This window comes from Lagenorhynchus albirostris, chromosome 13 (assembly GCF_949774975.1).
Source record: "Lagenorhynchus albirostris chromosome 13, mLagAlb1.1, whole genome shotgun sequence".
Taxonomy (NCBI): domain Eukaryota; kingdom Metazoa; phylum Chordata; class Mammalia; order Artiodactyla; family Delphinidae; genus Lagenorhynchus; species Lagenorhynchus albirostris.
This window is the reverse complement of record NC_083107.1, coordinates 8,295,735-8,321,946: the sequence shown is the minus strand read 5'-3', so window position 1 is coordinate 8,321,946 and position 26,212 is coordinate 8,295,735. Positions and strand designations below refer to the sequence as shown.

At 39.9% G+C, this 26,212-nt stretch overlaps 1 protein-coding gene across 1 annotated transcript in view; it reads left to right on the top strand.

The window, feature by feature from the left end:
* VWA3B (von Willebrand factor A domain containing 3B) overlaps positions 1 to 26,212 on the top strand; it is a 213,765-nt gene that overhangs the window by 155,357 nt on the left and 32,196 nt on the right. Inside the window, exons 21-23 of the mRNA XM_060169018.1 lie at positions 8,317 to 8,435; positions 13,450 to 13,500; positions 21,957 to 22,161. Of these exons, the coding sequence (XP_060025001.1) occupies positions 8,317 to 8,435; positions 13,450 to 13,500; positions 21,957 to 22,161 (375 nt within the window). The remainder of the gene's footprint in view (positions 1 to 8,316; positions 8,436 to 13,449; positions 13,501 to 21,956; positions 22,162 to 26,212) is intronic.

Sequence of the window (26,212 nt, the reverse complement as noted above, 5' to 3'; positions counted from 1 at the left end):
TCTAGGTCCATCCCAGTCTCTACAAATGGCCCAATTTCGTTCCTTTTTATGGCTGAGTAATATTCCATTGTATATATGTACCACATCTTCCTTATCGATTCTTCTGTCGATAGGCATTTAGGTTGCTTCCGTGACCTAGCTGTTGTAAATAGTGCTGCAATGAACATTAGGGAGTATGTGTCTTTTTGAATTATGGTTTTCTCTGGGCATATGCCCGGTAGTGGGGTTGCTGGGTCATATGGTAATTCTATTTTTAGTTTTTTAAGGAACCTCCATACTGTTCTCCATAGTGGCTGTATCAGTTTACATTCCCACCAACAGTGCAAGAGGCTTCCCTTTTCTCCACACCCTCTCCAGCATTTGTTGTTTGTAGATTTTCTGATGATGCCCATTCTAACCGGTGTGAGGTGATACCTCATTGTAGTTTTGATTTGCATTTCTCTAATAATTAGTGATGTTGAGCAGCTTTTCACGTGCCTCTTGGCCATCTGTATGTCTTCTTTGAGAAATGGCTATTTAGGTCTTCTACCCATTTCTGGATTGTGTTGTTTGTTTTTTTAATATTGAGCTGCATGAGCTGTTTATATATTTTGGAGATTAATCCTTTGTCCATTGATTCGTTTGCAAATATTTTCTCCTATTTTAAGTGTTGTCTTTTCGTCTTTATAGTTTCCTGTGCTGTGCAGAAGCATTTAAGTGTCATTAGGTCCCATTTGTTTATTTTTGTTTTTATTTCCATTACTCTAGGAGGTGGGTCAAAAAAGATCTTGCTGTGATTTATGTCAAAGAGTGTTCTTCCTATATTTTCCTCTAAGACTTTTATAGTGTCTGGTCTTACATTTAGGTCTTTAATCCATTTTGAGTTTATTTTGTGTATGATGTTAGGGAGTGTTCTAATTTCATTCTTTTACATGTAGCTGTCCAGTTTTCCCAGCACCACTTATTGAAGAGACTGTCTTTTCTCCATTGTGTATGCTTGCCTCCTTTGTCACAGATTAGTTGACCATAGCTGCATGGGTGTATCTCTGGGCTTTCTATCCTGTTCCATGGATCTATATTTCTGTTTTTGTGCCAGTACCATATTGTTTTGATTACTGTAGCTTGGTAGTATAGTCTGAAGTCAGGGAGTCTGATTCCTCCAGCTCCAGTTTCTTCTCTCAAGATTGCTTAGGCTATTCAGGGTCTTTTGTGTCTCCATCCAGTAAAAAATGCCATTGGTAATTTGACAGGGATTGCATTGAATCTGTAGATTGCTTTGGGTAGTATAGTCATTTTCACAGTATTGATTCTTTCAATCCAAGAACATGGTATATCTCTCCATCTGTTAGTGTCATCTTTGATTTCTTTCATCAGTGTCTTATAGTTTTCTGAGTACAGGTCTTTAACCTCCCTAGGTAGGTTTATTTCTAGGTATTTTATTCTTTTTGTTGCAATGGTGACTGGGATTGTTTCCTTAATTTCTCTTTCTGGTCTTTCGTTGTTAGTGGATAGGAATGCAAGAGATTTCTGTGCTTTAATTTTGTATCCTGCTACTTTACCAAATTCATTGATTAGCTCTAGTAGTTTTCTGGTGGCATCTTTAAGATTATCTATGTACAGTATCATGTCGTCTGCAAACAGTGACAGTTTTACTTCTTGTTTTCCAATTTGTATTCCTTTTATTTCTTTTTCTTCTCTGATTGCCATGGCTAGGACTTCCAGAACTATGTTGAATAATAGCTGTGAGAGTGGACATCCTTGCCTTGCTCCTGATCTTAGAGGAAATGCTTTCAGTTTTTCACCATTGAGAATGATGTTTGCTGTGGGTTTGTCGTACATGGCCTTCATTACGATGAGGTAGGTTACCTCTGTGCCCACTTTCTGGAGAGGTTTTTTTTTTAATCATAAATGGGTATTGAATTTTGTCAAAAGCTTTTTCTGCATCTATTGAGATGATCATATGGTTTTTATTCTTTAATTTGTTAATATGGTGTATCACATTGCTTGATTTGTTTACACTGAAGAATCCTTGTATCCCTGGGATAAATCCTACCTGTTCATGGTGTATGATCTTTTTAATGTGTTGTTTATTCTGTTTGTTAGTATTTTGTTGAGGATTTTTACATCTATATTCATCAGTTACATTGGTCTGTAATTTTCTTTTTTTGTAGTGTCTTTGTCTGGTACCAGGGTGATGGTGGCCTCATAGAATGAATTTGGGAGTGTTCCTTCCTCTGCAATTTTTTGGAAGAGTTTGAGAAGGATGGTTGTTAGTTCTTCTCTAAATGTTTGGTAGAATTCACCTGTGAAGCCATCTGGTCCAGGACTTGTGTTTGTTGGCAGATATTTAATCACAGTTTCATTACTTGTGATTGGTCTGTTCATATTTTCTATTTCTTCCTGGTTCAGTCTTGTTATACCTTTCTAAGAATTTGTCCATTTCTTGCAGGTTGTCCATTTTATTGGCATAGAATTAGCTTGTACTAGTCTCTTATGATGCTTTGTATTTCTGTGGCGTCCATTGTAACTTCTCCTTTTTCATTTCTATTTTTATTGATTTGAGTCCTCTCCCTCTTTTTCCTGATGAGTCTGGGTAAAGGTTTATCAATTTTGTTTATCTTCTCAAAGAACCAGATTTTAGTTTTATTGATCTTTGCTGTTGTTTTCTTTGTTTCTATTTCATCTATTTCTGTTCTGATCTTTATGATTTCTTTCCTTCTACTAACTTTGGGTTTTGTTGGTTCTTCTTTCCCTAGTTCCTTTAGGTGTAAGGTTAGATTGTTTATTTGCGATTTTTCCTGTTTCTTATTGTATTGCTATAAACTTCCCACTTAGAACTGCTTTTGCTGCATCCCATAGGTTTTGGATCATCGTGTTTTTGTTGTCATTTGTCTCTAGGTATTTTTTGATTTCCTCTTTGATATCTTCACTGATCTCTTGGTTATTTGGTAACATATTGTTTAGCTTCCATGTGTTTGTGTTTTTTACATTTTTTCCCCTGTAATTTATTTCTAATCTCATAGCATTGTGGTTGGAAAAGATGCTTGATATGATTTCAATTTTCTTAAATTTACTGAGGCTTGATTGGTGACCCAAGATGTGATCTATCCTGGAGAATGTTCCGTGTGCACTTGAGAAGAAAGTGTAATCTGCTGTTTTCGGGTGGAATGTCCTATAAATATCAATTAAGTATATCTGTTCTATTGTGTCATTTAAAGCTTGTGTTTCCTTATTAATTTTCTGTCTGGATGATCTGTTCATCTGTGTAAATGAGGTGTTAATGTCCCCCACTATTATTGTGTTACTGTCGATTTCCTCTTTTATAGCTGTTAGCATTTGCCTTATGTATGGAAGTGCTCCTATGTTGGGTGCATATATATTTATAACTGTTATATCTTCTTCTTGGATTGATCCCTTGATCATTATGTAGTGTCCTTCCTTGTTTCTTGTAACATTCTTTATTTTAAAGTCTATTTTATCTGATATGAGTATTGGTACTCCAGTTTTCTTTTGATTTCCATTTGCATGGAATATCTTTTTCCATCCCCTCACTTTCAGTCTGTATGTGTCCCTAGGTCTGAAGTGGGTCTCTTGTAGATTACATATATATGGGTCTTGCTTTTGTATCCATTCAGCGAGCTTGTGTCCTTTGGTTGGAGCATTTAATCCATTCACATTTAAGATGATTATCAATATGTATGTATGTTCCTATTACCATTTTCTTAATTGTTTTGGGTTTGTTTTTGTAGGTCCTTTTCTTCTCTTATGTTTCCCACTTAGAGAAGTTCCTTTAGCATTTTGTTGTAGAGCTGGTTTGGTGGTGCTGAGTTCTCTTAGCTTTTGCTTGTCTATAAAGCTTTTGATTTGTTTGTCAAATCTGAATGAGATCCTTGCCGGGTAGAGTAATCTTGGTTGTACGTTCTTCCCTTTCATCACTTTAAATATATCATGCCACTCCTTTCTGGCTTGTAGAGTTCCTGCTGAGAAATCAGCTGTTAACCTTATGGGAGTTCCCTTGTATGTTATTTGTCGTTTTTCCCTTCTGTGGTATAGTTGTTCTCCAGTTTGTGAGTCCAGTGGTTATGGGATTTGATTTTATTGTGATTGCACCCCTCCTAGCATCTCATTGCGGCTTCTCCTTTGTCTTTGGATGTGGGGTATCTTTTTTGGTGAGTTACAGTGTCTTCCTGTCGATGATTGTTCAGCAGTTAGTTGTGCTTCTGGTGCTCTCGCAAGAGGGAGTGAGAGCACGTCCTTCTACTCCACCATCTTGAAGCTACAATCCCATTATTGATAAAACTATTCTTAATAGAATTGATAAAACTATTCTCACCTATTGACAAAATTAGTGGTTAAGGTGTATCTCTGGTCTAACACTGGGAAAAATTCTAACAGAATCAGCCCAAACTAGGGCTGTCCATGAATTTCAGGAATTATGGTCAGTATCTCTCTCTCACTCCCCCCCTCCCCCCTGCCCCCCCTTCCTCCCTCTGCCCTCCATCCCTCACAGTTAAAATCTTCTCGCACAGGGTGTGATTAGCATCAATTTGGTAAGGCTTCTAGGTTTACCTCAAGAGAATTGAAGTAGGTAATACCTTGAGGCTCCCTTTTATTTTCAAACACTGTCCAGAAGCGTCTCCCATTAGTTGTTAATGCTTGATTTGCATTATAAGAGGTAGCAAGTATCTTTGACCAATAGAATGAAACGGAAGCAAGGGTATACCAGTCCCAAGCCCAGGCATTAAGGCTCCTTGGCTATTTCTGCTTACTCATTTGTGCCTGGGAACATGCCTGGTCAAGCCTTCTAGAGACACGTGGAGCAGAGCCAAGACCCCCCAGTCATTCCAAGAAGTCATTCCTAGATCAGCGAACAGCTAGTTGGTTGTTCCATTATTTTGTTTTGAAAACATAAACAGTTATATATATGTATTCCTATCTCTGTATTACTTTCCTAGGTTTGCTGTGACAAAGTGTGCCGCAAACTAGGTGGCTTAGAAATTTGTTTATTCTTTCACAATTCTGGAGGCTGGAAGTCTGAAATCTAAGTGTTGGCAGGGCCGTGCTTCCTCTTGACTGCTCTAAGGAAGAACCCTTCCCTGACTGTTCCTGGCTTCTGGTGGTGGAATCCTTGGCATCCCGTGGCTTGGACCTGCATTACTCCAGTCTCTGCCTCTGTCATCATATGGCCTGGACTTCTCTGTCTCTGTGTCTACATTTCCCTCTTCTTATAAAAAAAAAAAGAGAAAAAAAAAAGGAGGTAACAAGTAAACCATGTTCAGGAGGTGTGACCAGGTGGTTTCATTCCCTCTCACATAGTATCAGTTTCCTCATTAATCACACTCTCCTCCCCACCTGCTTCCCTACAGAAGCTGGGAAGCCATGATTCTGATCCCCCAAGTCCCTGTGAGAATGCCCCTTATGACCTCATAGTCACACTAAACTTGACATCATAAAGAGAATAGCCCATGGGACCTCCACGTGACTACCATGTTGTAAAAACTAAGACCACAGACTGAAGGTGTGGAGTATGACTTTGTCTTTCCCTAAATCTGCATGCAGAAAGGCACGAGAGTGGGTGCCCACAAGCCAAATTTGAACTCCTACCACACTGAAGTCCATGATGGCCATGGAAGGCCTGAGATCCAAATCCGCCAAAGAGGGAGGTGGAACATTAAACAATGGGTTTTCTTTACGCACTGTCAGTCAGGCGTCCAGCGGATCCTGGTGAAATGGTGTAATGCTGCTAAATACTTCATGGGGTGATTTGCAGTTGAGCCATAAGCTGGCAATTTGCAGAGCTATTTATAGACTTCTAGGGGGTCTTTTTCCCAGGGGAGATACATATGTAAGGGTCTTTCATTCTGTTGAGACTGATTATTTTTCCTCTGAAAGTTTATGTGAAATTTTAAGAGATGGTGTTTTTTGTTTGTTTGGTTGGGTTTTTTTTTCCCACTTCTGCAAATTTCATTAAGTTTTCAAAGCCCAGTCACCTCAGCTTTTAACCCACTGTTTTGGCTGCTTCTCTTTGACAAAGATTGCTTAGAAGCCACATGATGAATTCTTGTGTCTGTCAAGTAGCAAGGTTCGACTATTCAGCCAAACCAAATGTCTTGCTTTTCAGCCTTCTGAATCTTTGGCTATTTTGTTTGTCTCTTTTGGTCTTGACGTTTTAATTGCAAAATTATGTAGTTTGCAATTTCAGTATCTATTTTTTTTACATGACTTTATTATTTAAAATACTGTTCTTTTTCTCATCCATTTGTTCTTAACGGCACTCTGTTCTTACACTTTTATATGACTGTTACATCTTTGAACAACCTAATCATACTTAATTTTAATCATAATTCATATAGAGTTATTGTTAGGTGGCTCGTAAAATTAATTTCTACTCACGTGAATTGATGTTCTGATTGTTGATTTGCTCAGCTACTGTTTTTAGCATTTTTGTGTGTGTATTTAGGAATTTTAGTACGTTGGCACATTTGTGGGTTTTTTTGCGGTACGCGGGCCTCTCACTGCTGTGGCCTCTCCTGTTGTGGAGCACTGGCTCCGGATGCGCAGGCTCAGTGGCCATGGCTCACGGGCCCAGCCGCTCTGCGGCATGTGGGGTCTTCACGGACCAGGGCACGAACCCGTGTCCCCTGCATCGGCAGGCGGACTCTCAACCACTGCGCCACCAGGGAAGCCCGGTTGGCACATTTTGACAAGATTTTTAAAAACCTGTTTTTTTCTCTGTCTTCTGTTTTGCAGTTACCTAAATCCATCCCCTTGTACCCCAGTCATTGGTATTTAGAGCTCTTGTCCCATGATGATACTGGGATAGTGTAGATTGAGGATGGCTTGGTTCAGTTCTTGGCTGTTAGACTGCACTAGTGTCCTCTCTCACCAGGGAGGGCCTTCTTGCAGGGGTGAGAGAACCTCATACTAGTGCTGGCTTCAGGCACTGAGCCTGACTCAGAGTCCCACTTGCTTTCTGGGTGTTGAGCTCCCACTGCCCCTGCCATCTTTGCCCACGAGAGTCAACAAACACACAACTTCAGCCCTGCTGACTTATTCAACTTTTTGTCTCTAGAAGTACATCAACCATGCATCTTTCTTTTTCCTTCTCTCCTTCTTCCTTTCCCTTCTCTCCTTCTTCCTTTCCTTCCTTTCTTTTCATGCATTTTTTCCTTAAATAACAACAATACAATTTTTGTATGATTTTGAAGGCAAAGGGGAACATAAAACATGAGCTCTGTATCATCTGGATTGGAAGTAAAAATTTACTTCTTAAAAGTGATTCCCACATTTTTTTAAATTAACATATCAATTTATTGAAATTACTGATAGAAAATATTCTGAAAGTAAATATCACAGGTCCCTGTTGTCAAGGCCAAAGCTTTCTTTCATCTTATGATTAATTGGTTTTTTTTAAATTAATTTTTATTGGTGTATAGTTGCTTTGATTCCCCACATTTCTAAAATGCCTACATGCTCCTCGTGGTTGGAATCATACACAGTATCGAAACACTGTTAGACCTTGTATTCTCCTGTTAGACTTCTTCTTTTTATGTAAATAATAAGACATGGAATAAGCCTTTTTGCAAACATACATTTATTCATTTATCAACAGATATTTGTTGAGGGCCAGACACTGTTCTAGGTGATAGGAATACAGCAGTGAATGAAACAAAGTAATATGCAGACAGGTAAATGTAAAATATTACAGGTGCTGCTTAAGATAGCATGGAATCAGAGGCATCCCCAAACCCAGAAGGAAGCATCAGACACAGACAGAAAGAACTCAAAAAGATGCCCTCTCATTCTGGTACTCTGTTGTTCTTACAGAAAGTGGTTTCATTGATCACTAAGCCTTCTTTATTTGACATGTATAATGATCTCTTACAAATTGATAAAAAAAATGGTCAAAAGATATTAACTATAATCAGATATTCTTAAGAGAAAATCAAATATAAAATAAATATGTGAGAAAGATGTTTAACCCAGCTAGTAGTTTACAAAGCAGCAACAATGATATTCTATTTCTTATCGCCTATGCCCTTCAATTTGACAGAGGCTTATTAAGATAACACTTGGTTCTGATTTGGGTTTCCTGAAACAGGTTTTTTTTGGGGGGGGGGTATTTTTTAAATATATAGTTTTAAAAATTGGAAGGAAAAGGTTAGCAGTGATATCTCTGATTCTTATTTTTTTTTATTTTCTCTATTTTCTAATTTCTCTACAAATATAATGTATTGATTTTATAGTCAGGAAAACATACTGTACAGCCATTAGATCCATATCTGAAGGCACGTGTTAACCTATCAAGTGACCCTTTCCTTTGTCATTGGCATATAGGTGTTCCCTCTGGCGCATGTGTGCAGTGACACAAATAAGATGACTTTAATTAACCCCCAAGGAGTGAAGCTTAATATCTACAAGCAAAAAGTGGAACAGGCAATTAAGTCCTACGAAAAGTGAGTATTCCACCTGGCTACTCTTTAATGGATGTGGAATTTGTTTTGACTTGTTTTCCCTTCTTTTAGCTTAAATTTTTCATCTGGCGCAGCTCTTTAACAGTGGTCCGTGAGGAATATTAACAGCAGCAGCAGCTAACGTAAGGGGCTTCCTCTGTGTCAGCACTGCGTTAAGTACTGGGCTGGCCAAAAAGTTCATTCGGGCTTTTCCGTAAGGTGTTACAGAGAAACCCGAGCAAACTTTTCGGCCAGCCCAGTGCTTTACCTGAGTATGTCCAGCGGGGTTTTCGAGAAGCCATCTTCCCTTTCCAAACTCTGCAGAAATCTCATGTTTCCATGAGCTCTTTAAAGCTTTGCTTTTTAGCAGAGCGAATTGGACCATTTTAGTATCTAACATTCTGTAAGGTGACACCACACCACAATAAAGAAAGGCCACAATAATGAGATAATTGATTTAAACAATTTTTATAGCAAAATCAAGAAGATGACCAAGTTGGCTACAGTGAAAACTGTACTCTTAACTAGCCACTGTGTTAGTACTGAGTGAGGGGGCCTCTTTTCCCAAGGGCAGATAACCCAGGGTTTGCTGGAGAAGGAGACCCAGGGTCCTTGAATCCCAGCCCCTTCCTGGGGCCTGGCTCCTTCCGGCCTGACCTGGGAGCCTGCCTCAGAGTGTTGGTGGAGAACACAGCTCTGGGGCTAGAATCTCACCCTCTCCCAGCTCTCTAATCACCTCCGCACCCTGCCCCTCAGCACTTAATTAGTCCTTGGTGCACACGCTTGATTAAACGCTGAGCTACCCAGCTCCTCCAGGCAAGCCTGTTCTTGGTTCTGGAAGCTGTGCAATTGGGTTTTAATTAATACCATGTGGTTGGGGAAAAGGTAGTAAAGTACGCCAAAGTGAACGACGGGGCCCAGGCCAGCATTTACTGATCTGTTGTCATTTTGCGGCGTGTCTAGTGTGTGTTCAAAAAAAGTATAAAGCCTGACTTCTATTGCCTGGAGTGCACGACCCAGCCCAGAGGCTGGCCTTTCTGCCCCACGCCCATCATGGTCCTCTCCAAATCTCCTTACACTTGAGCCTCCTCCACTGCCCTTGCCTGAGAACTGAGGCTGTGTCGCACGGGCTCCTGCAGCTGCCTCCACGGGCTTCTCAGGACTTCGCTGAGTCTTTGTGGGCCCTTCGTTTCTCTCGAAGGCAGGCTGAACTCTGCCAAGGCTCGCCCTCCCCTGTGGGCCTGAGACTTTGCTCTGTAGTTACCCTCTTACTGGTGCTGGCCCTCTTCTCCGCCTCCCCGCCCCTGCACCAGGCAGTCCTTCCCTTGCCTTGAAGCTCCACTGCCCCTCTTCCTGCCCCCTCCCACCAGCTGTCCTCTTTCTTCCCTTCTTGCCTCAGCGCCAATGGCCCTCCCCAGAGAGGCCTTTCCCCAACGACTCTGCACCACCCACCTTGCGTGTGGCCCTTGGAGCGCTCACAGCTTCTGTACAGACCTGTCCCTTCCCTGCGCGGATGTTGGCCCCCGAAGGCAGGCGCTGGGCTGCCTGCTTTCCCCCTGGTCTTCTCCTCTTCCTAGCAGGTGTCACTATATATATATATATATTTTTTTTTGACTGTTGGAATTCAATTTGAATTTGATCTAATTCAAGTTTACTTATTAAAATTGATCCAATTCAGTTATTCAAAATGAAATATAATATCATTCATATTGTAATTTAATTTGCTTGACTCATTCAAATATTTGAGTGCTGTAATTACCTGGTCTGTGAAAGCCTGACGCCAGGCCATGAACTGGGGCTTTGAGGTCAGATAGCTACTTGACAGGTCATAGGACACTTGTGAGCTTCACTTGCAAGATCTGGCCCATGGGGCAGTTGTGAGGGTTACGTAAATTATATACAAAGAGCAACTCATGTTAATTATTTCCCTCTTTCATTCCCTATATCTGCTGATGCTAAAATAACCATAAATACATGGAGTGGAAGGGTCACACAGCTCTTCCCACTGAGCTGACCCTTTCCCGAGAGTTTCCAGGACAGGGACCCTTCCTTCCCAGGCAGAAGAGAGTCCTTCGTTAATGGCAAAACCAAAATACAGACATAGTAGTGATTTGTTCCAGTTCTTACTTCCAATGAGTGAATCCGGAAAAGCCTTTTAGTACCCTTAGAGGAATATTATACTATATTGTTTATTAAAATGATACTAATTTAAATATGATCATTAACATTTATTTTAATATGATTAATGTTTGATATTATTGATTGCATTAGTATTAATTATTTGGTATTAATAACTTGATGTTTATTTTAAATGAATTATTTATTTAATATTCTTATTTAATAATATTAACATTAATATTATACAGAACAAAGCTTCCTGATCTTTTGTATTCAATAGTGTTGAAGAATTTTGCTGGCATAAATGTCAGTTCCCTTTTCCATCTTGCTTCATCTTTCTAAAGATATGCGGAATATGAAAAGATGAAAAGTAATTAATGAAACTTAGTTTATCCCCATCTCATCCCCAATATGTTTCTAAGGAGTTTCCCACCACAAGTAAGCCAGATATAACCCTAAGTCCGTATGGTTAGGGATGACCAAATGAGTGGGAAGTTCACAGTCCTCTGGCCAAAATAGTGACATAAACTAGCAGTTTTGGTCACACTCAGTGCCCATGTGTAGGAGTCCTTCTGGTTCAATATTTTAAGAATTGCAGAAGCAGTTTTGGCTTTGTGTGTCTGAGCATAAGCTCTGAGTGAGGATTACCAGGGTTGGCTGGATTCTGGGGTGACTTTTCCACAGCTTGTGTTGTGAATCTGAGGTCAAGGTCTCAGCCCTCAGATCCACAGGAGAAGCATCAGTTCTGGCTCAGGGACCAGGCATAGTAGCCTCTGCTTATCATCGATTTGCTTGGGCTGCTGACTAGACTTCTGAAGTGTCATTAGTTACAAGTTGCTTTGCAAATGAGCCACTCGGTACAAGTGGATTTGCCAACTAGAGGTAGAGAAAGCTAGTAAACGCTACGCTTAGCCAAATTTCAGTCTCCTAAAACAAAGAGGAAAACTGTGGTTTGTCAAATCCCAGCATCCCACAAGGACTGCCCTCGTCCCGCACGCTTAGAGGCTTTCCCACGGTTGCCTTCCGGGACAGTGGAGCCGGGATTCACACACTCTCTGCTGCCCTCAGCTCACACCCACTCGCTTTTTCTGCCCTGTGTGCTTTGAAATAGTTCAGTGAAGGCGGAAAACAGAGGAATAATAGAGGTTATGGAAATACCCTCTTGGAAAAATATTTTCTGAAGAACCGAATTAAAATTAGAGACATGTCCTAGCTAATTGGACCCACATTCACCAACTGTTTCTGAGTGTCTAAGCCTCACCCTCCTTCAAAAGCTGGAGGGAATGAGCCTTAGTTATTCCTGGTCACTTTATACATATAGCTCACTTAATCCTCACAACTGCAAGGGTAGGTGGTGTTATCTTTGTTTTATCAATAAGAAAACAGTGTTTCAGAAAGTTATGTAACAGGTACACACGGTGGCAAAGTGGAGATGCTGAGATTTGAACCCCGACCCACGTAGCTCCCAAGCCCTCATCACACTCCCAGCCTCCCTACTCTACTGCCTGCACTTTCAAGGTTTAGACTTAAAAGGATTTACAGTTTTGTTTTGTTTTGTTTTTTCCCCAGAAATGCACACAAGCCTTAGAAGCCCATTGTTTCATCAACCACATCATTAAAGAAAACCATTTCCAAGTAGACCCCAAAGAACTAAAAACATCAAGAGACACAGGAGCCGAGCTGGCTTATTTCCCACTTCCTGACTCTTCCTGTCACTTACAGAGCGTTTACCTGTGTGAGACACAGTTCTGTGTGCGGTGCACATAACTTGCTCATTGAGTCTGCACTGCAGCACTGGGAGGGAGGTACTGTGATTACCCCCTTTCTATAGAAAAGTTGGCTACTGGCCCAAAGTCTCCCAGCTAATAAGAGGAGGAGCTAGCTGAGCTTTGGACCCAGGCAGTCTGGCTCCAGGGTCTGTGCTTTTCACCACCGTGCCAGACCCCCTTTCCATGATCTCACCAGGCCTGTGATGGGAGATCAGGGCAGGATAACACCACCCAAAGTGTGCTCCCAGAGCCCTGTGCCCCGGACGCTGGGTCCAAGGATTAGAAGCATGCCTCCTGGGGAGAGGCAGTATTCTCCCACCCCATTTTATTGGAGCTTTTTTGCTTCATGAAACACCAGCTCACAACCTGTGGAGCCAGTGTTCTGTGCCCTGTGCCCTAGTAAGCCTGATTTGGGTGATGATGTAGCACTACAGAACTGGGCTGGAAGCTCTGGAAAAAGCACCACTGATTAGTAACAAGAAAAGGAGCTGTAACTACCTGATAGAAAGCACTGGCTCCAACTTCCTCCTTCCTTCTTGGGTTGCCAGCATCTCTCTGCAAACACGTTCGGTGAGCTTTAGTCTCAGCCCCACCAGCTCTCGGTGCTGGATAAGTAAGGCGCTTCATCTGTCTGCCCCGCTTAGCGGCTGCATTTGGAAAACAAGGAGATCAGGCTGGTTGATCTCTAAAGTGTGTCCCAATCCTCTTATTTATGACCCCATTAACCTTCTATTTTTGCTCTGAGAATCCAGACAGAAGAATGTCTACAGAAGGCAGGCTAAGGGCACACATATTTTTCCTTATGAAGAAAAGCAGTGGGTGTTTAGAAATATCTTCATGCAGAGATAATGAGGAACAGTTTGTTTGCTGCCTTTTCTCAGTCCGGGTTTTACCTGATCCAGCTGAGAGCTGTGCCCTCCTTTAATATTTAGCATGATTGCCACAAAGCCCCGAGGCTTCTGCAGTGATGCTGAGCGTGGGAGACGCTCACATCCAATCTCTTTGAGCGAGTGGCAATGACATGGTCCAGCGGTGGTGGTGGCTTGGGATCTCCCTGCCCGGGTTCAGCTTTTTGTCATGAAATGAACTGTTGCTACTAAATAACTATTGTTGATTTTTTTCTTAAACAGGCGCCTGAATAAAATTGTTTGGCAAGCATTATCTCAAGAGGAAAAAAAAAAGTAAGCCAGTTTCTTCTCACTTGTTAAAAATTTTTTAAATTTTGGTGAAATTCCCATAACTTACAATTAACAGTTTTTAAATGTACAATTCAGTGGTATTTAAGTTATTCAAAATGTTGTGCAAACCACCACCTCCCTCTAGTTTCAAAACTTTTTTATCATCTCAGAAAACACCTTGTACCCATTAAGTAGTCCTTCCCCATTCCTCTCTCCCCCTCTGGTAACCACCAATCTGCTTTCTGTCTCTGTGAATCTGCGTATTCTGGATATATCATATGAAAGGAATCACATATCATGTGACCTTTTGCGTCTGGCTTCTTTTACTTAGTTAATGTAAAAATTTAATGTTTTCAAGGTGCCTCCAAGCTGTAAGCATATGTAGTATTTCCTTCCTTGTTATGCCTGAGTAATGATCCCGTGTATGTATATACCAGAGTTTGTTTATCCATTCTCCCATTGATGACTATTTGGGTTGTGTCTACTTTGGGGCTTTTATGAACAGTGCTGCAAAATACGTAGACGTTTCTGTGTGGACATGTGTTCTCATTTCTCTTGAGTACATACCTAGCCGTGGGTATTCTGGGTCACAGAGTAATTCTGTGTTTAACTTTTTGAGGAACTGCCAAACTTCTCATTTACTTTCCGCAACTGCATCTTTTTACATTCCCACCTCGTACACACAGCAATGTATGAAGGTTCTTGTTTCTCCACATTGTTGCCGACCCTTGTTATTTTTCTCGTTTTAAAAAACTGAAATCGGGCTTCCGTGGTGGCGCAGTGGTTAAGAAACCGCCTGCCAATGCAGGGAACACGGGTTTGAGCCCTGGTCCGGGAAGATCCCCTTAGCGGAGCAGCTAAGCCTGTGCGCTACAACTACTGAGCCTGTGCTCTACAGCCCACGAGCCACAACTACTGAGCCCATATGCCACAACTACTGAAGCCCGCGTGCCTAGAGCCCATGCTGCACAATAAGAGAAGCCACCGCAATGAGAAGCCCATGCACCGCAACCAAGAGTAGCCTCACTCACCACAACTAAAGAAAGCCTGCGTGCAGCAACGAAGACCCAGTGCAGCCAAAAATAAATAAATAAATTTATATAACTAAATAATAATGTTTTGCTAGTAATATGGTGAGGCTATTTAGTTCTATATTCATAAGCAGAAATAATCATGTAGTTTTCTTTTCTTTAGGATCTTTGTCTGGCATTGGTATCAGATGAATCTTGTCCTCATATAATATATTTGGAAGTGACTCCTCTCTTTTTGGGATTGAATAGGATTGATGTTAATTGATCTTTTTATGTTTGGTAGAATTCATCAGTGAGGCCTTTTGGTCCTGGACTTTTCTTTGTTGGGGGATTTTTGATTACTGATTCAATGTCTTTATTATAGGCTGTTGAGATTGTCTATTCTGTGTGAAGTCAGTTTTGGTAATTTGTGTGTTTCTAGGAATTTGTCCATTTGTATAGATTATCTAATTTGAAAACATACAGTTGTTCATATTATTCCCTATAATCCTTTTAATTTTTGTAAGATCAATAGTAATGTCCTTGCTTTTGTTTCTGATTTTAGTAGTTCTGTCTTTTCTCCTTTTAGTCAGCCTAGCTAAAGCTTTGCCAATTTTGTTGATATTGTCAAAAACCAACTTTTCATTTTGTTGATTCTGTTATTTTTCTGTTCTCTCTTTTGTTTATCTCTGCTCTAATCTTTAATATTTCCTTCCTTCTGCTGGCTTTGGGTTTAGTTTTCTCTTCTTTTTCTTGTTCCTTAAGGTGTACACCTAGGTTGTTGATTTGAGATCTTTCTTTCTTTTTACTAGACATTTACAGCCAGAAATTTCCCTCTGACCATTGGCTTTGCTGCATCCCATGTGTTTTTATATGTCGTGTTTTCATTTTTATTTATCTCAACGTATTTTCTAATTTCCAATTTCTAATAGTGATTTCTTCTTTGACTCATTGGTTGTTTAAGAGTGTGGTGTATATTTATATGTATATACTTCCAGTTTTCCAGTTTTATCTCTGTTATTATTTCTAGCTTCATTCCACTGTTCTGGAAAAGGTACTCTATATGATTTGATCTTTAAAATATTTTGAGAATTGCCTTATGACCTAACATATGGTCTATCCTGGAGAATGTTGCATGTGCATTTAAGAATACTTATTTTACTGTTGTTGGGTGAGGTGTTCTATATATAAGTCTAGTTGTTTTATAGTGTTTTCTAGTTCTCTCTTTCCTTTATGATCTTCTGTCTGGTTGTTCTATTATTGAAAGTGGGATATTGAAGTCTCCTTTTTGTACAACTGTCTATATCTTCCTTCGATTTTGTCAGTGTTTGCTTCATATACTTTTGGGCTCTGTTGATAGATGATATGTATTTACAGTTGTTATGTCTTCTTGATGATTTGACATTTTTATTAATACAAATAATGTCCTTCTTTTTCTCTTGTAAAAGTGTATGACTTAAAATCTATTTTATCTGATATTAGTATAATCATTCCAACTCTCTTTTGGTTATTATTTGCATGGAATATCTTTTTTCATTTTATCATATTCAACCTATTTGTGTCTTTAAGTCTAAAGTGGGTCTCTTTATAGTAGCATATAGTTGGATCATGGTTTTTTTAATCCATTCTGCCTGTCTCTGTCTTTTAACTGTGAGTTTAATCCGTTTACATTTACAGTAACTACTGATAATGAAGGACTTAGTTCTGTCATTGTGCTGTTTGTTTTGTATATGTCTTGTCTATTTTGTTTCTCAATTCCTCCAATATCGCCGCCTTTTGTATTTGATTTTTTTTCTAATGTATCATTGTGATCCCTCTTCATTTCCTTTTTTGCATAGTTTTTCATTATTTTCTTAATGATTACATGGAGATTACAGTTAACATCCTAAATTTATAACAAAGTAGTTTGAATTGATATCAACTTATTTCCAATAGTGTACATTATCTCTGTCTCTATCCAGCTCCATCCCGTCTTTATATTGTTATTGTCACAAATTACATCTTTTACATTATGTGTCCGTTAACATAGCTTTATAATCATTGTTTTATGAATTTGTCTTTTAAATAATATAGGAAACAAAAGAGGAGTTACATACCAAAAATACAAGAATATTAGCTTTTATATTTACACATATAGTCATCTTTGCCAGTCATCTTTATTTCTTCATATGGCCAGTGTAACTTGTCTTCCAGTGTCCTTTTATTTCATCCTGAGGAGCTCTCTTTAGCATTTCCTGTATGGGGAAGCCCTACTAGCAACAAACACCCTTAGCTTTTGTTATGTGTTAACAAATGTATTAATTTCTCCTTCATTTGTGAAGGATAGTTTTGCCAGATATAGAATCCTTGCTTGATAGTGTTTTCCTCTCAGCATTCTAAATATACCATATCAATGGGACATCTCTGGTGGTCCAGTGGTTAAGACTCCACGCTTCCAATGCAGGGGGCTTGGGTTCGATCCCTGTTCAGGGAACTAAGATCCCACATGCCATGCGGCGTGGCCTAAATAAATAAATAAATAAACAAACAAACAAACCCTATCACTGCCTTCTGGACTTCATGGTTTCTCATAAGTAATCAGCTGTTGATCTTATTGAGGATTTCTTGTTCATGAGCCACTTTTGTTCCTTTCAAGATTCCCTGTCTTTGTCTTTGTCTTTCAACAGTTTAATTATAGTATAGTGTCTTGGTATAGCTCTCTTTGAGTGTATTCTGCTTTTCATTCAGTGTGCCTCTTGGATCGTGTAGATGTATGTCTTCCATCAAATTTGGAGAGTTTTTGGCCATTATTTCATTTTTGCCAAATATTTTCACACTTTTCTCTCTCATTTCCTTTTGGCACTCTCATAATGCATATGTTGTTAAGCTTGATAGAATCCCATATGTCCTTTAGACTCTTCTTCATTCTTGTATTCTTTCTACTCCAGACTACTATGTAATCTCATTTGATCTATCTGCAAGTTTGCTGATTCTTTCTCCTGCCTGCTCAAATCTACTGTTAAAACCCTCTAATGAATTTTTCATTTCACCTATAGTACTTTTCAGCTCTAGAATTTCTATTTGGTTCATTTTCATAATTTCTCTTTATTGTCTAGTTGCTTATATATCATTCTCAGGATTTCATTTAGTTCTTTGTCCATGGTTCCCTTCACCTCTTTGAGCATATTTAAGACAGTTATTTTAAAGTCTTTCTCTACCAAATCCAGTGTCTGGACTTCATCTGTCAGTTTCTTTTTTTTCCATGTGAATGGGTTATATACTTCCATGTTTCTTTGTGTTCTTTGCAATTTTTTATTGAGAACAGAACATTTTGGACATTGTAACGTAGTAACGCTGGAAATTAGATTCTCTACCCTTCCCAGAAATTTCTGTTGTTGCCTGATGAAGGCTGCACTTGTCTGTTTAGTGTCTTTCCACACTGTTTTTGCAAAGACTATATTCCTTGTCATGTGTGTTCACTGAAGTATTGTTTCATCTCTGTGGTCAGCCAGTGACCTGACAGAGATTTCCCTAAATGCCAGCCTCTGTCTTCATCAGGCATTCCCCTGGATACTGTAAGTATTCAACTAGATTCCAGAATTTCAAAATAGCTAATTCTATCAATAGTTGTTTTGGTGAAAAGACAAATTCCTTGATTTCTCTACTCCACCACCTTTCATGACATGACTTCCCTCCTCACTATCTAAAGCAAGGTTTGAGTAAGTTATGAGGCCTTTATTATATTGAGATAGTTTCCTTCTATTCCTAGTTTCTTGAGTGTTTGACTTTTTAATCATAAAAGAGTGTTGAATTTTGTCATGATTTTGCTGTATCAATTGAGATGATCAAGTGGTTTTTTTCCTTCATTCTGTTACTGTGATGTATTATATTGATTCATTTTTGTATGTTGCATTCCAGGAATAAAATCTCACTCTTCATGGTGTTTAATCCTTTCATAATACGCTGTTGAATTTGGTTTGCTAGTATTGTGTTGAGGATTTTTGAATCAATGTTCACAAGGAATATTGGGCTGTAGTTTTCTTGTAGTATCTTTGTCTGGCTTTGGTATCAGGGTAATGCTGGCATCATAGAATGAGTTTCAGAATGTTCCCTGCTCTTAAATATTTGGAAGTATTTGAGGAGGATTGGTGTTAAATCTTCTTTGAATGTGTGGTAGCACTCTCCATGGAAGCTACATAGTGCTGAGCTCAAGCTTGTTGGAAATTATTTGATTACTGATTCAGTCTCCTTACTAGTTATAGGTCTGTTTAGATTTTTTATTTTTTCCTGATTCAGTCTTAGTTGGTTATAATTTTATAGGAATTTATCCATTTCCTCTAGGTTATCCATTTTGTTGGTGTATAATGGATCATAGGAGTCTTTTATGATCCTTTTTATTTCTGTGACAACAGTTGTAATGTTCACTGTTTCCTTTCTGATTCTAGTTATTTGAATCTTCTCTTTTTTCCTCTTAATCTAGCTAATAAGCATTTGTCAGTTTTGTTGTTCTTTCCAGAATCTGATTCTTAGTTTCATAGATTTTTTCTATTGTTTTTCTATACTCTATTTCACTTATTTCTGCTCTAATCCTTATTTCCTTCTTTCTGCTAACTTGGGTTTAGTTTAGTTTATTCTCCTTTTTCCCAGTTCCTTTAGGTGTAAAGTTAGGTTGTTGATTTGAGATTTTTCCTCTTTTTTAATGTAAATATTTAGCACTATAAATTTCCCTCTTATGACTGCTTTTGCTATATCTTAGACATTTTGATATGTTGTATTTTTATTTTAAAATATCTCAAGATATTTTATAATCTCCCTTAGGATTTCTTCTTTGACCCATTGGTTGTTTAAGAGTGGGTTGTTTAATTTCCACATATTTGTGTATTTTCCAGTTTTCCTTCTGCTAATGATTTTTAGTTTTATTCCATTGTTATTGGAGATTATACTTTATATGATTTTATCTTAAAAACCTTTAATACTTGTGTTCTTATATGTGGTTTATCCTGGAGAGAATGTTCCATGTGTACTTAAGAATATGTATTCTGCTGTTGGCTGGTGATGTGTTCTGTATATGTCTGTTAGGTCTAATTAATCTATAGTGTTTTTCAAGTCCTCTGTTTCTTTATTGGTCTTCTGTTTGGTGGTTCTATCCATTATTGAAAATGGAAATTGAAATCTCCTTTTATATTGTTTCTTTCTATTTCTCCCTTCAATTCTGTTAATGTTTGCTTCTATATTTGGGAGCTCTGAAATTAGGTGCATATATATTTATGATTGTCAAATCTTCCTGGTGGATAGACCCTTTTACCATTATATAATGTCCTTCTTTGTCCTTGTAACAATTTATGACTTAAAATAATCATAATTTGCTAATTTATTTCTTCTGATTGACGAAGTGTGCTTTTGAAGCTCTCTAGTGAATTCTTCAGTTATTGTATTATTTTTCTATATATATCTTTATTGGAGTATAATTGCTTTACAATGTTGTGTTAGTTTCTGCCGTACAACAAAGTGAATCAGCTATATGTATACATATATCCCCATATCCCCTCTTGAGCCTCCCCCCCACTCTCCCTATCCAACCCCATTAGGTCGTCACAAAGTACCAAGCAGATCTCGCTGTGCAATGCAGCAGCTTCCCACTAGCCATCCATTTTGCTCAGTTATTGTATTCTTCAGATCCAGAATTTCTGTTTGGTTCTTTTTATAGTCTCTATATCTGTTGATATTCTCATTTTGTTCATGCATCATTTTCCTGATTTCATTTAGTTGTCTGTATTCTCCTTGAGCTCATTGAGCATTTTTAAGACAGTTATTTTCAATTGTTTGTCAGGTAATTCATAGATCTCCTTTCTTTAGGGTAGATTTTCTGGAGCTTAGTTTGTTCCTTGGATTGGGCCATCTTTCTCTGTTTCTTTGTATGCCTTAGTATCTTTAGGCAATATTTGGGCATTTGATAAAACAGACACTCCTCCCAGTCTTTACAGGTGGCTTCTTACAGGGGAAGACCTTCACCAAGCATTCTGGCTAGAGGTTCTGGGACCCTCTCACACCTTTTCTGGGGATATGTCTTCTCCAGGCTTGTGCATGTCATTTCCCAGTTGAAGAGGTTTTGCCCCTGTTTTTTTCTTAGGAACCCGTAATCTCTTGCTCTCCCTGGTGTCTGTCTTTAGTACGGCAGTATCTCTGGTGCTGTAACCACCCATGAAACTTGCCTTTGTTCTCAGCTGCCCCAACCTGGCATCCAAAGTATACTGCCATTTTTATCAACATTCTGAGTCAAGTGAGACAGAAGCCAGTCTCCCGGGAAGCCCCACATAAGACCAAAATGTTGGATACATGTTGAATAGGAGTTTTCTCCCAGTTGCTCTGCAGTGTGCCAGGGAAGGGGAGGGGCTTGGCCAGACAAAATGCAACACATTTTCCTACTCGCTTCAATGCCTCCTCTTCTTGGCTTTGTGGTGCTGGAGGGCAGGTACATTTTAACTGGTTTCTAGAATTCTCACAAAGGCAGTTTGGTCTTTATATGGTTAGTCAGCGTCTTTGTGGGGGAATGAGAGCCTGGGGTTTCTCATTTCACCACTTTGCTGACATCACACCAATTTAGATTTTTTAATAAGAATTTTTGCAGTCTTCTGTTGACAAGTTTGTTTGTGGATTGAGTCCTGTGAATGTACTGGTTTAACAGTGTGCTCTTCCAACACCCGACATCTAAAAAAAATGCCATGACATTTTCAACAATAAGAGAATGACAGTTATGAAATGTTTTTCCTCCCCCATGTCCCTCAATCAGTCAATCTCTGTACCCGCTTCCATGAGTATCTGACTCATAAGTACTGGGACTGGAAACAGAATCCAGGACTTGGGACCTCCACACCCCACTGGGTTCCCCTGGAATCACACAGCTTGTTCATCAGCTGATAGAAAGTTTGGCTTCTGTTCTTTGTGTACCAAAACAGTGAAGCCAGAAAGTTTAGGTCTATTTAGGCTTACAAGAGGAGAGAAGGTAAAAATAGCTAACATGAGCTAATAGGAGAATTACTGCACTGAGACAAATATTTGAGTTTAGGGTTTGCTTTGTTTCCAGAGTCACTGCTAGGCATAGTTGTGTGAAATGTCTTTGAAACTCACTGTTGGTTCTGCCAAATGTTAGACCTAGGGAGAAAGGAATGGGTTCCAAATACGCTGAAAAAATTGTTGAAAAAATAACTTACGTGTATCAAACTTCTATAAAATCAGATCATCAAATTAGGTAATGGGGAAAAGTGCCTACCGTGACTCGGAGATGATTGTTTCTGACTTGCATAAACTACCAAAGCCAGAAGGCATGGCTGTGATTCTGTCAACTGACACCTGACATCTGCTTTGACAGATGTTTCTCAGGGGAGGGTTTACAGAAAAAACATCTTTCCATATGTTCTACTATGTTCTACTATGATCACTTTATGTTTCTCTTTCTTCTTCTTTTTTTAGGTTAGGTGCAAACAAACCAATGCGTTACTTAGAAAACAAGGCAGCTTTAAACAAGGCATTAGAACGGTTGAATTGGCCCATTTCATTGAAGGAGCTGTCAGTGCTGGAGAATGAAATCCTAGCTGGGAAAATGTATGTGCAGCAGGCCATGGAGCTCCAGGAGGCTGCCAAGAAGGAGAATCATGTGAGCAGGGCCCTTGAAGAGGTGTGTACCACCGTGGAGGTTGTCTGTATTCCCTCCCTCCCTCCTATCCCAAGCCCTTGCCATTCCTGTGCTGGCCTCCCCTGTCTCCCACCTCCCACTGCACTGATTTCTAAGAGTTACAGCCAACCCACTTAAGGTCTCAGGACTTCTTTCAACAGAAAGGAAATGCCATTTGATTTTACTCTGGCCTTATTTTTTAAACAATACGTGTTTTAATTGAAAAATAAATCTAAACAGAAGTATCGTGTAGTGATTAAAAGCCTGGACTTTGCTATGAGCCGGACCAAAGGACTTTGATATGAGCCAGACCAAAGTCCAGCCTCAGACCTACCACCTAATCCCTGTGTGATCTTGGCCAGTGACTCTGTCTCTCTAAACCTTAGGGTTTTTTTTTAAATCTGTAAAATAAGAGTGTTAATAGTATCTGCCTCATAGGCTTGTTACGGAAGCAAAATGAGCATTTAAAGTACTTAGTATTGAAAGCTCCCCACGTAAGTGTTTGCAATTATTATTACTAGTAAAACAGACCTTCTACAAGGAAAATTTATTTTCTGGCAGCCATATTATTTATTACCACTTTGTATCATTTACTTTTAATTGTTTCTTTTCCTTGAATAAATTTTACACAGAATTGCAGTTAGAGTATCCGTAATCATTTCATGGTCTGCTTTTCAACGTCTCATATATTTTCTCAGTGTTTTTGCTGAATCATCAGACTGATATTTTTTGTGGTTACATGATATTCCATGGTGTGTAAATGCCCTGATTTGTTTAACTCTTCACTGGATGTTGGGCATTTGAGGGTTTTTTCCAATTTTCTTCTCTTTCACATCATGTTTTATTGCTTCTATAGTGCATAGAGTTGAACTGTTTTGCTAGGATAAATTCTTAGGTGTGGGATTCTTGGACCAAAGGACATGAACATTTGGGGGCTCTAAATACTTGCTGCCTGTGTAATATCCTCTTTCTGACTATAGTAGGGTGTGTGTAAACCTGGAACAGTTCTTCCAGAATCTTACTGAGTTCTATATAATTTTAATATATTTACCATATGATAGTCTAAAAGATATATCCAAGGAACTGACCTTTGAGATTCATCTTTTTTGATTTCAGTCTTTGCTAAGTGATACCAGCTTTGCCTGGTTTTAAATTCTGTATTTGCTGTTCTAGATTCTTGTGTTTTATTTGCTTATTTTTATTTAAATTTATTTTTCCCCTGCAAATGGCTTTTTTTCCTTCAGTGTAGAAAGCGATTTCTTTTGTGCAGAGTGCAAAAGTTTTATCATATCTTTACTTATATTTTTGTTTTTATTTATTTATTTATATATATTGGGGGGGGTGGTCGTTTTTATTCAAAGTGACCTCCTCAAAGAGTTATTCAGTCTTTCCTTGGAAGGCACCATCTGATGACCCCAAACACGTGGCTGTATATTGGCCTTCCTCACGTAGGTGCCCTGTAAACACCGAGAATCAAGAAGACTGAATTCAAATGAATTCAATCCCTCTCCCTGGAAATCTGCTCTTCTTTTCCTCACGCTTCTTCCTCTCTGTTCTTTCATTTATTCGTTGAAATACGTATGAGTTCCTATGAGGTACCAAGCCCTCTTCTAGGCACTACAGGTACCTAAACACATGGACCAGGTCCCACTCTTACTCTAGTTGAGGTGAACAGATAGGTTCTAAATGATGGACTTTCGCATGTTGAGCTCTGGTGACATTACTGCCTAACAGCAGAATCTGCAAGCATTATTCTTTTATCTATACTTTATATTAAATGTTAAAATGGGAAGTGTTGCTAATGCAGTGAAAAGAAGCCTCTTGTGTTTCAGAGCGTAGTGTAGTCTCCTGAATTTGTGGGAATCAAAAGCTCATTGTTCATGGGATGTGAATTAATCGCTCTATTTTTTTATTCCCTTGTCCACAGAGTGGGAATTAAAATAATTTCCACAATTTCTTCATCCAGAAACATTTGTTCACTCCCGACCATGGATCAGATTCTGTCCTTGGCACAGGTGGTCTCAGCCTGCCACATTCTTCTTTCTTTCCTTGGGGCCTCCCAAGGTGATACTATACATTGGACACAAAATAGGGGTTTGTTAACAGCAATGGAGACATGGATCCAGCCTAGTGGAGGAGACATACTGGCATAGAACGTAACCTATGTGAGAGCTGAGGTCTTGTCTGGCCTTACTCGTAGCTGTATCCATAGCTACATTCACTGAGAATGATGCCTGGCACACAGTGGACACGCAAAAATATTTATTGAAGGAATGAGACCCAGATCCTTATAGCAGAGTATTATAAATATGACAACAGAGGCGTAGCCATAGAACAACTGGAAGATGGGAAGAAGCGAACGATTCTGGCTGAGGCGTTGAGGAGGTCTTCATGGAGGGGATGATTGAATTTGGTCTGGAAGGATGTGTAGGAATTTGAGGGGGAGAGTGTGAGAAATGTTCTGAGTGAGAGAAACTGTTTGTGCAAAGGCAGGAAGGTGGAAAGAGCATGGCATGTTCACCAGGGGCGTGGCAGGAGACAAGACGGGAAAGGGAAGATGGCCCCAGAGTACAAGGAACTTGGAAATCTCCCCTAGGATCAGGAACCCAAGCCTGTAGGAAGTGGATACCAGCGAGGACTTTTCAGCAAGTGGAGGACATGAGGTCTTGGAAAGATTTTTTTGGCAGCAAGATGAGGCTCAGTGTAGGGGGGGAAGACCAAAACCAGGTGCAGCCTCCACTGAGAGGTGTTGAGTCCTTGAGTCAAGCCGGTACAGTGGGGAGGGAATGGGTGAAAGAGATACCAGTTGGTGGAAAGTGAATGTGTGGGGTGAGCCAGAGGGCAACGTTGAGGATACCCACAAACTTCCCGTCTTGGACCACTGGGAGACAGAGGCACGGTTAGCCACCACATCCGTGTCACCTCTGCTCCGCAGAGAGACAGCCCCTCTAAACACCCTGTCATTCTCTAACCCCTTCCCACATTTTTGTTTTCTTCACAGCACGTTTCACCACCTGCCATCATGTACGTATTTGTTCATCATCTGTCTCCTCCGCTGGAATGAGGGTGGGACTTGGTCCGTTGTGTTCTGGGTATACCTAGTGTTGCTGCAGTATCGCGTGGCACCTTGTAGGCACTCCCAGGTATTCGAATGAATACATGAATGAAAGAACAAGAGGAAGAGGTACCATGGGAGGCAGAGCGGATTTTCAGGGAAAGGTAACTCACTTTAGGTCCTCTTGATCCTTAGATGTCCACAGGGCATCCCGGCGAGAAAGCCCGATAGGCAGCCATGTGTTTGGAGCTTAGGAGAGAAGTCCATGTTACAGAGATAGATTTGAGGAGGTCATTTGAGGTGCTGAGAAAGGAAGAGGAGACTGTGGAAAGGGCCAAGACAGGAAAGCTAGAGGAGCAGAAGGCGCAGGGTAGGGAGCTGTGATGTCAGAGCCTGAGGAGGAGAGATGGCAAGAGCCCTGGGTCTGGAGTCAGACAGACCTGAATGCAAGTCTCAGTACTTCCAGATGTGGACCTTCCTTAGGCATCTAAGCCTAGATCCCTCATCCTTAAATTAGAAAAATCATAGTAGCCACCTGCAAGATGGTTGTGAGAGAACGCGCGTAATATGCTCAGTACAGTGTGCCACGCTAAATGCTCAACAGGAAATGCCCTCAACCCACCTTGCCCGTCATTGCTATTTCCGTTGTTAAAATATTACTGAGGAGTTTGGAAAGTCAGACAGGATGATGTCTGAAAACCATTTGATTTTCAAGAGGGAGATCGTTAGTGATCTTAGCCAGAACAACTTCGGTGGCATTTTGGGAGTGGGAGCCAGTGTGCAGAGGATGGAGAAGTAGAGAGCAGTGGAGAAAGTAAATACAGGAAGTGCACTTTTTGTTCAAGATCTTCCTAGAAAGCAAAGGAGAAACAATGGAGGGAACTTGATGTGGGAGCCAGAGTGAGGAAGACATTGAGTTTGTGTGATGGTATTGATGGGTCCACTGCTGCCCCCTTTCTTGGTCGGGGGCTAAGGCTGTCCTTTCACTGCCCTGTCCCT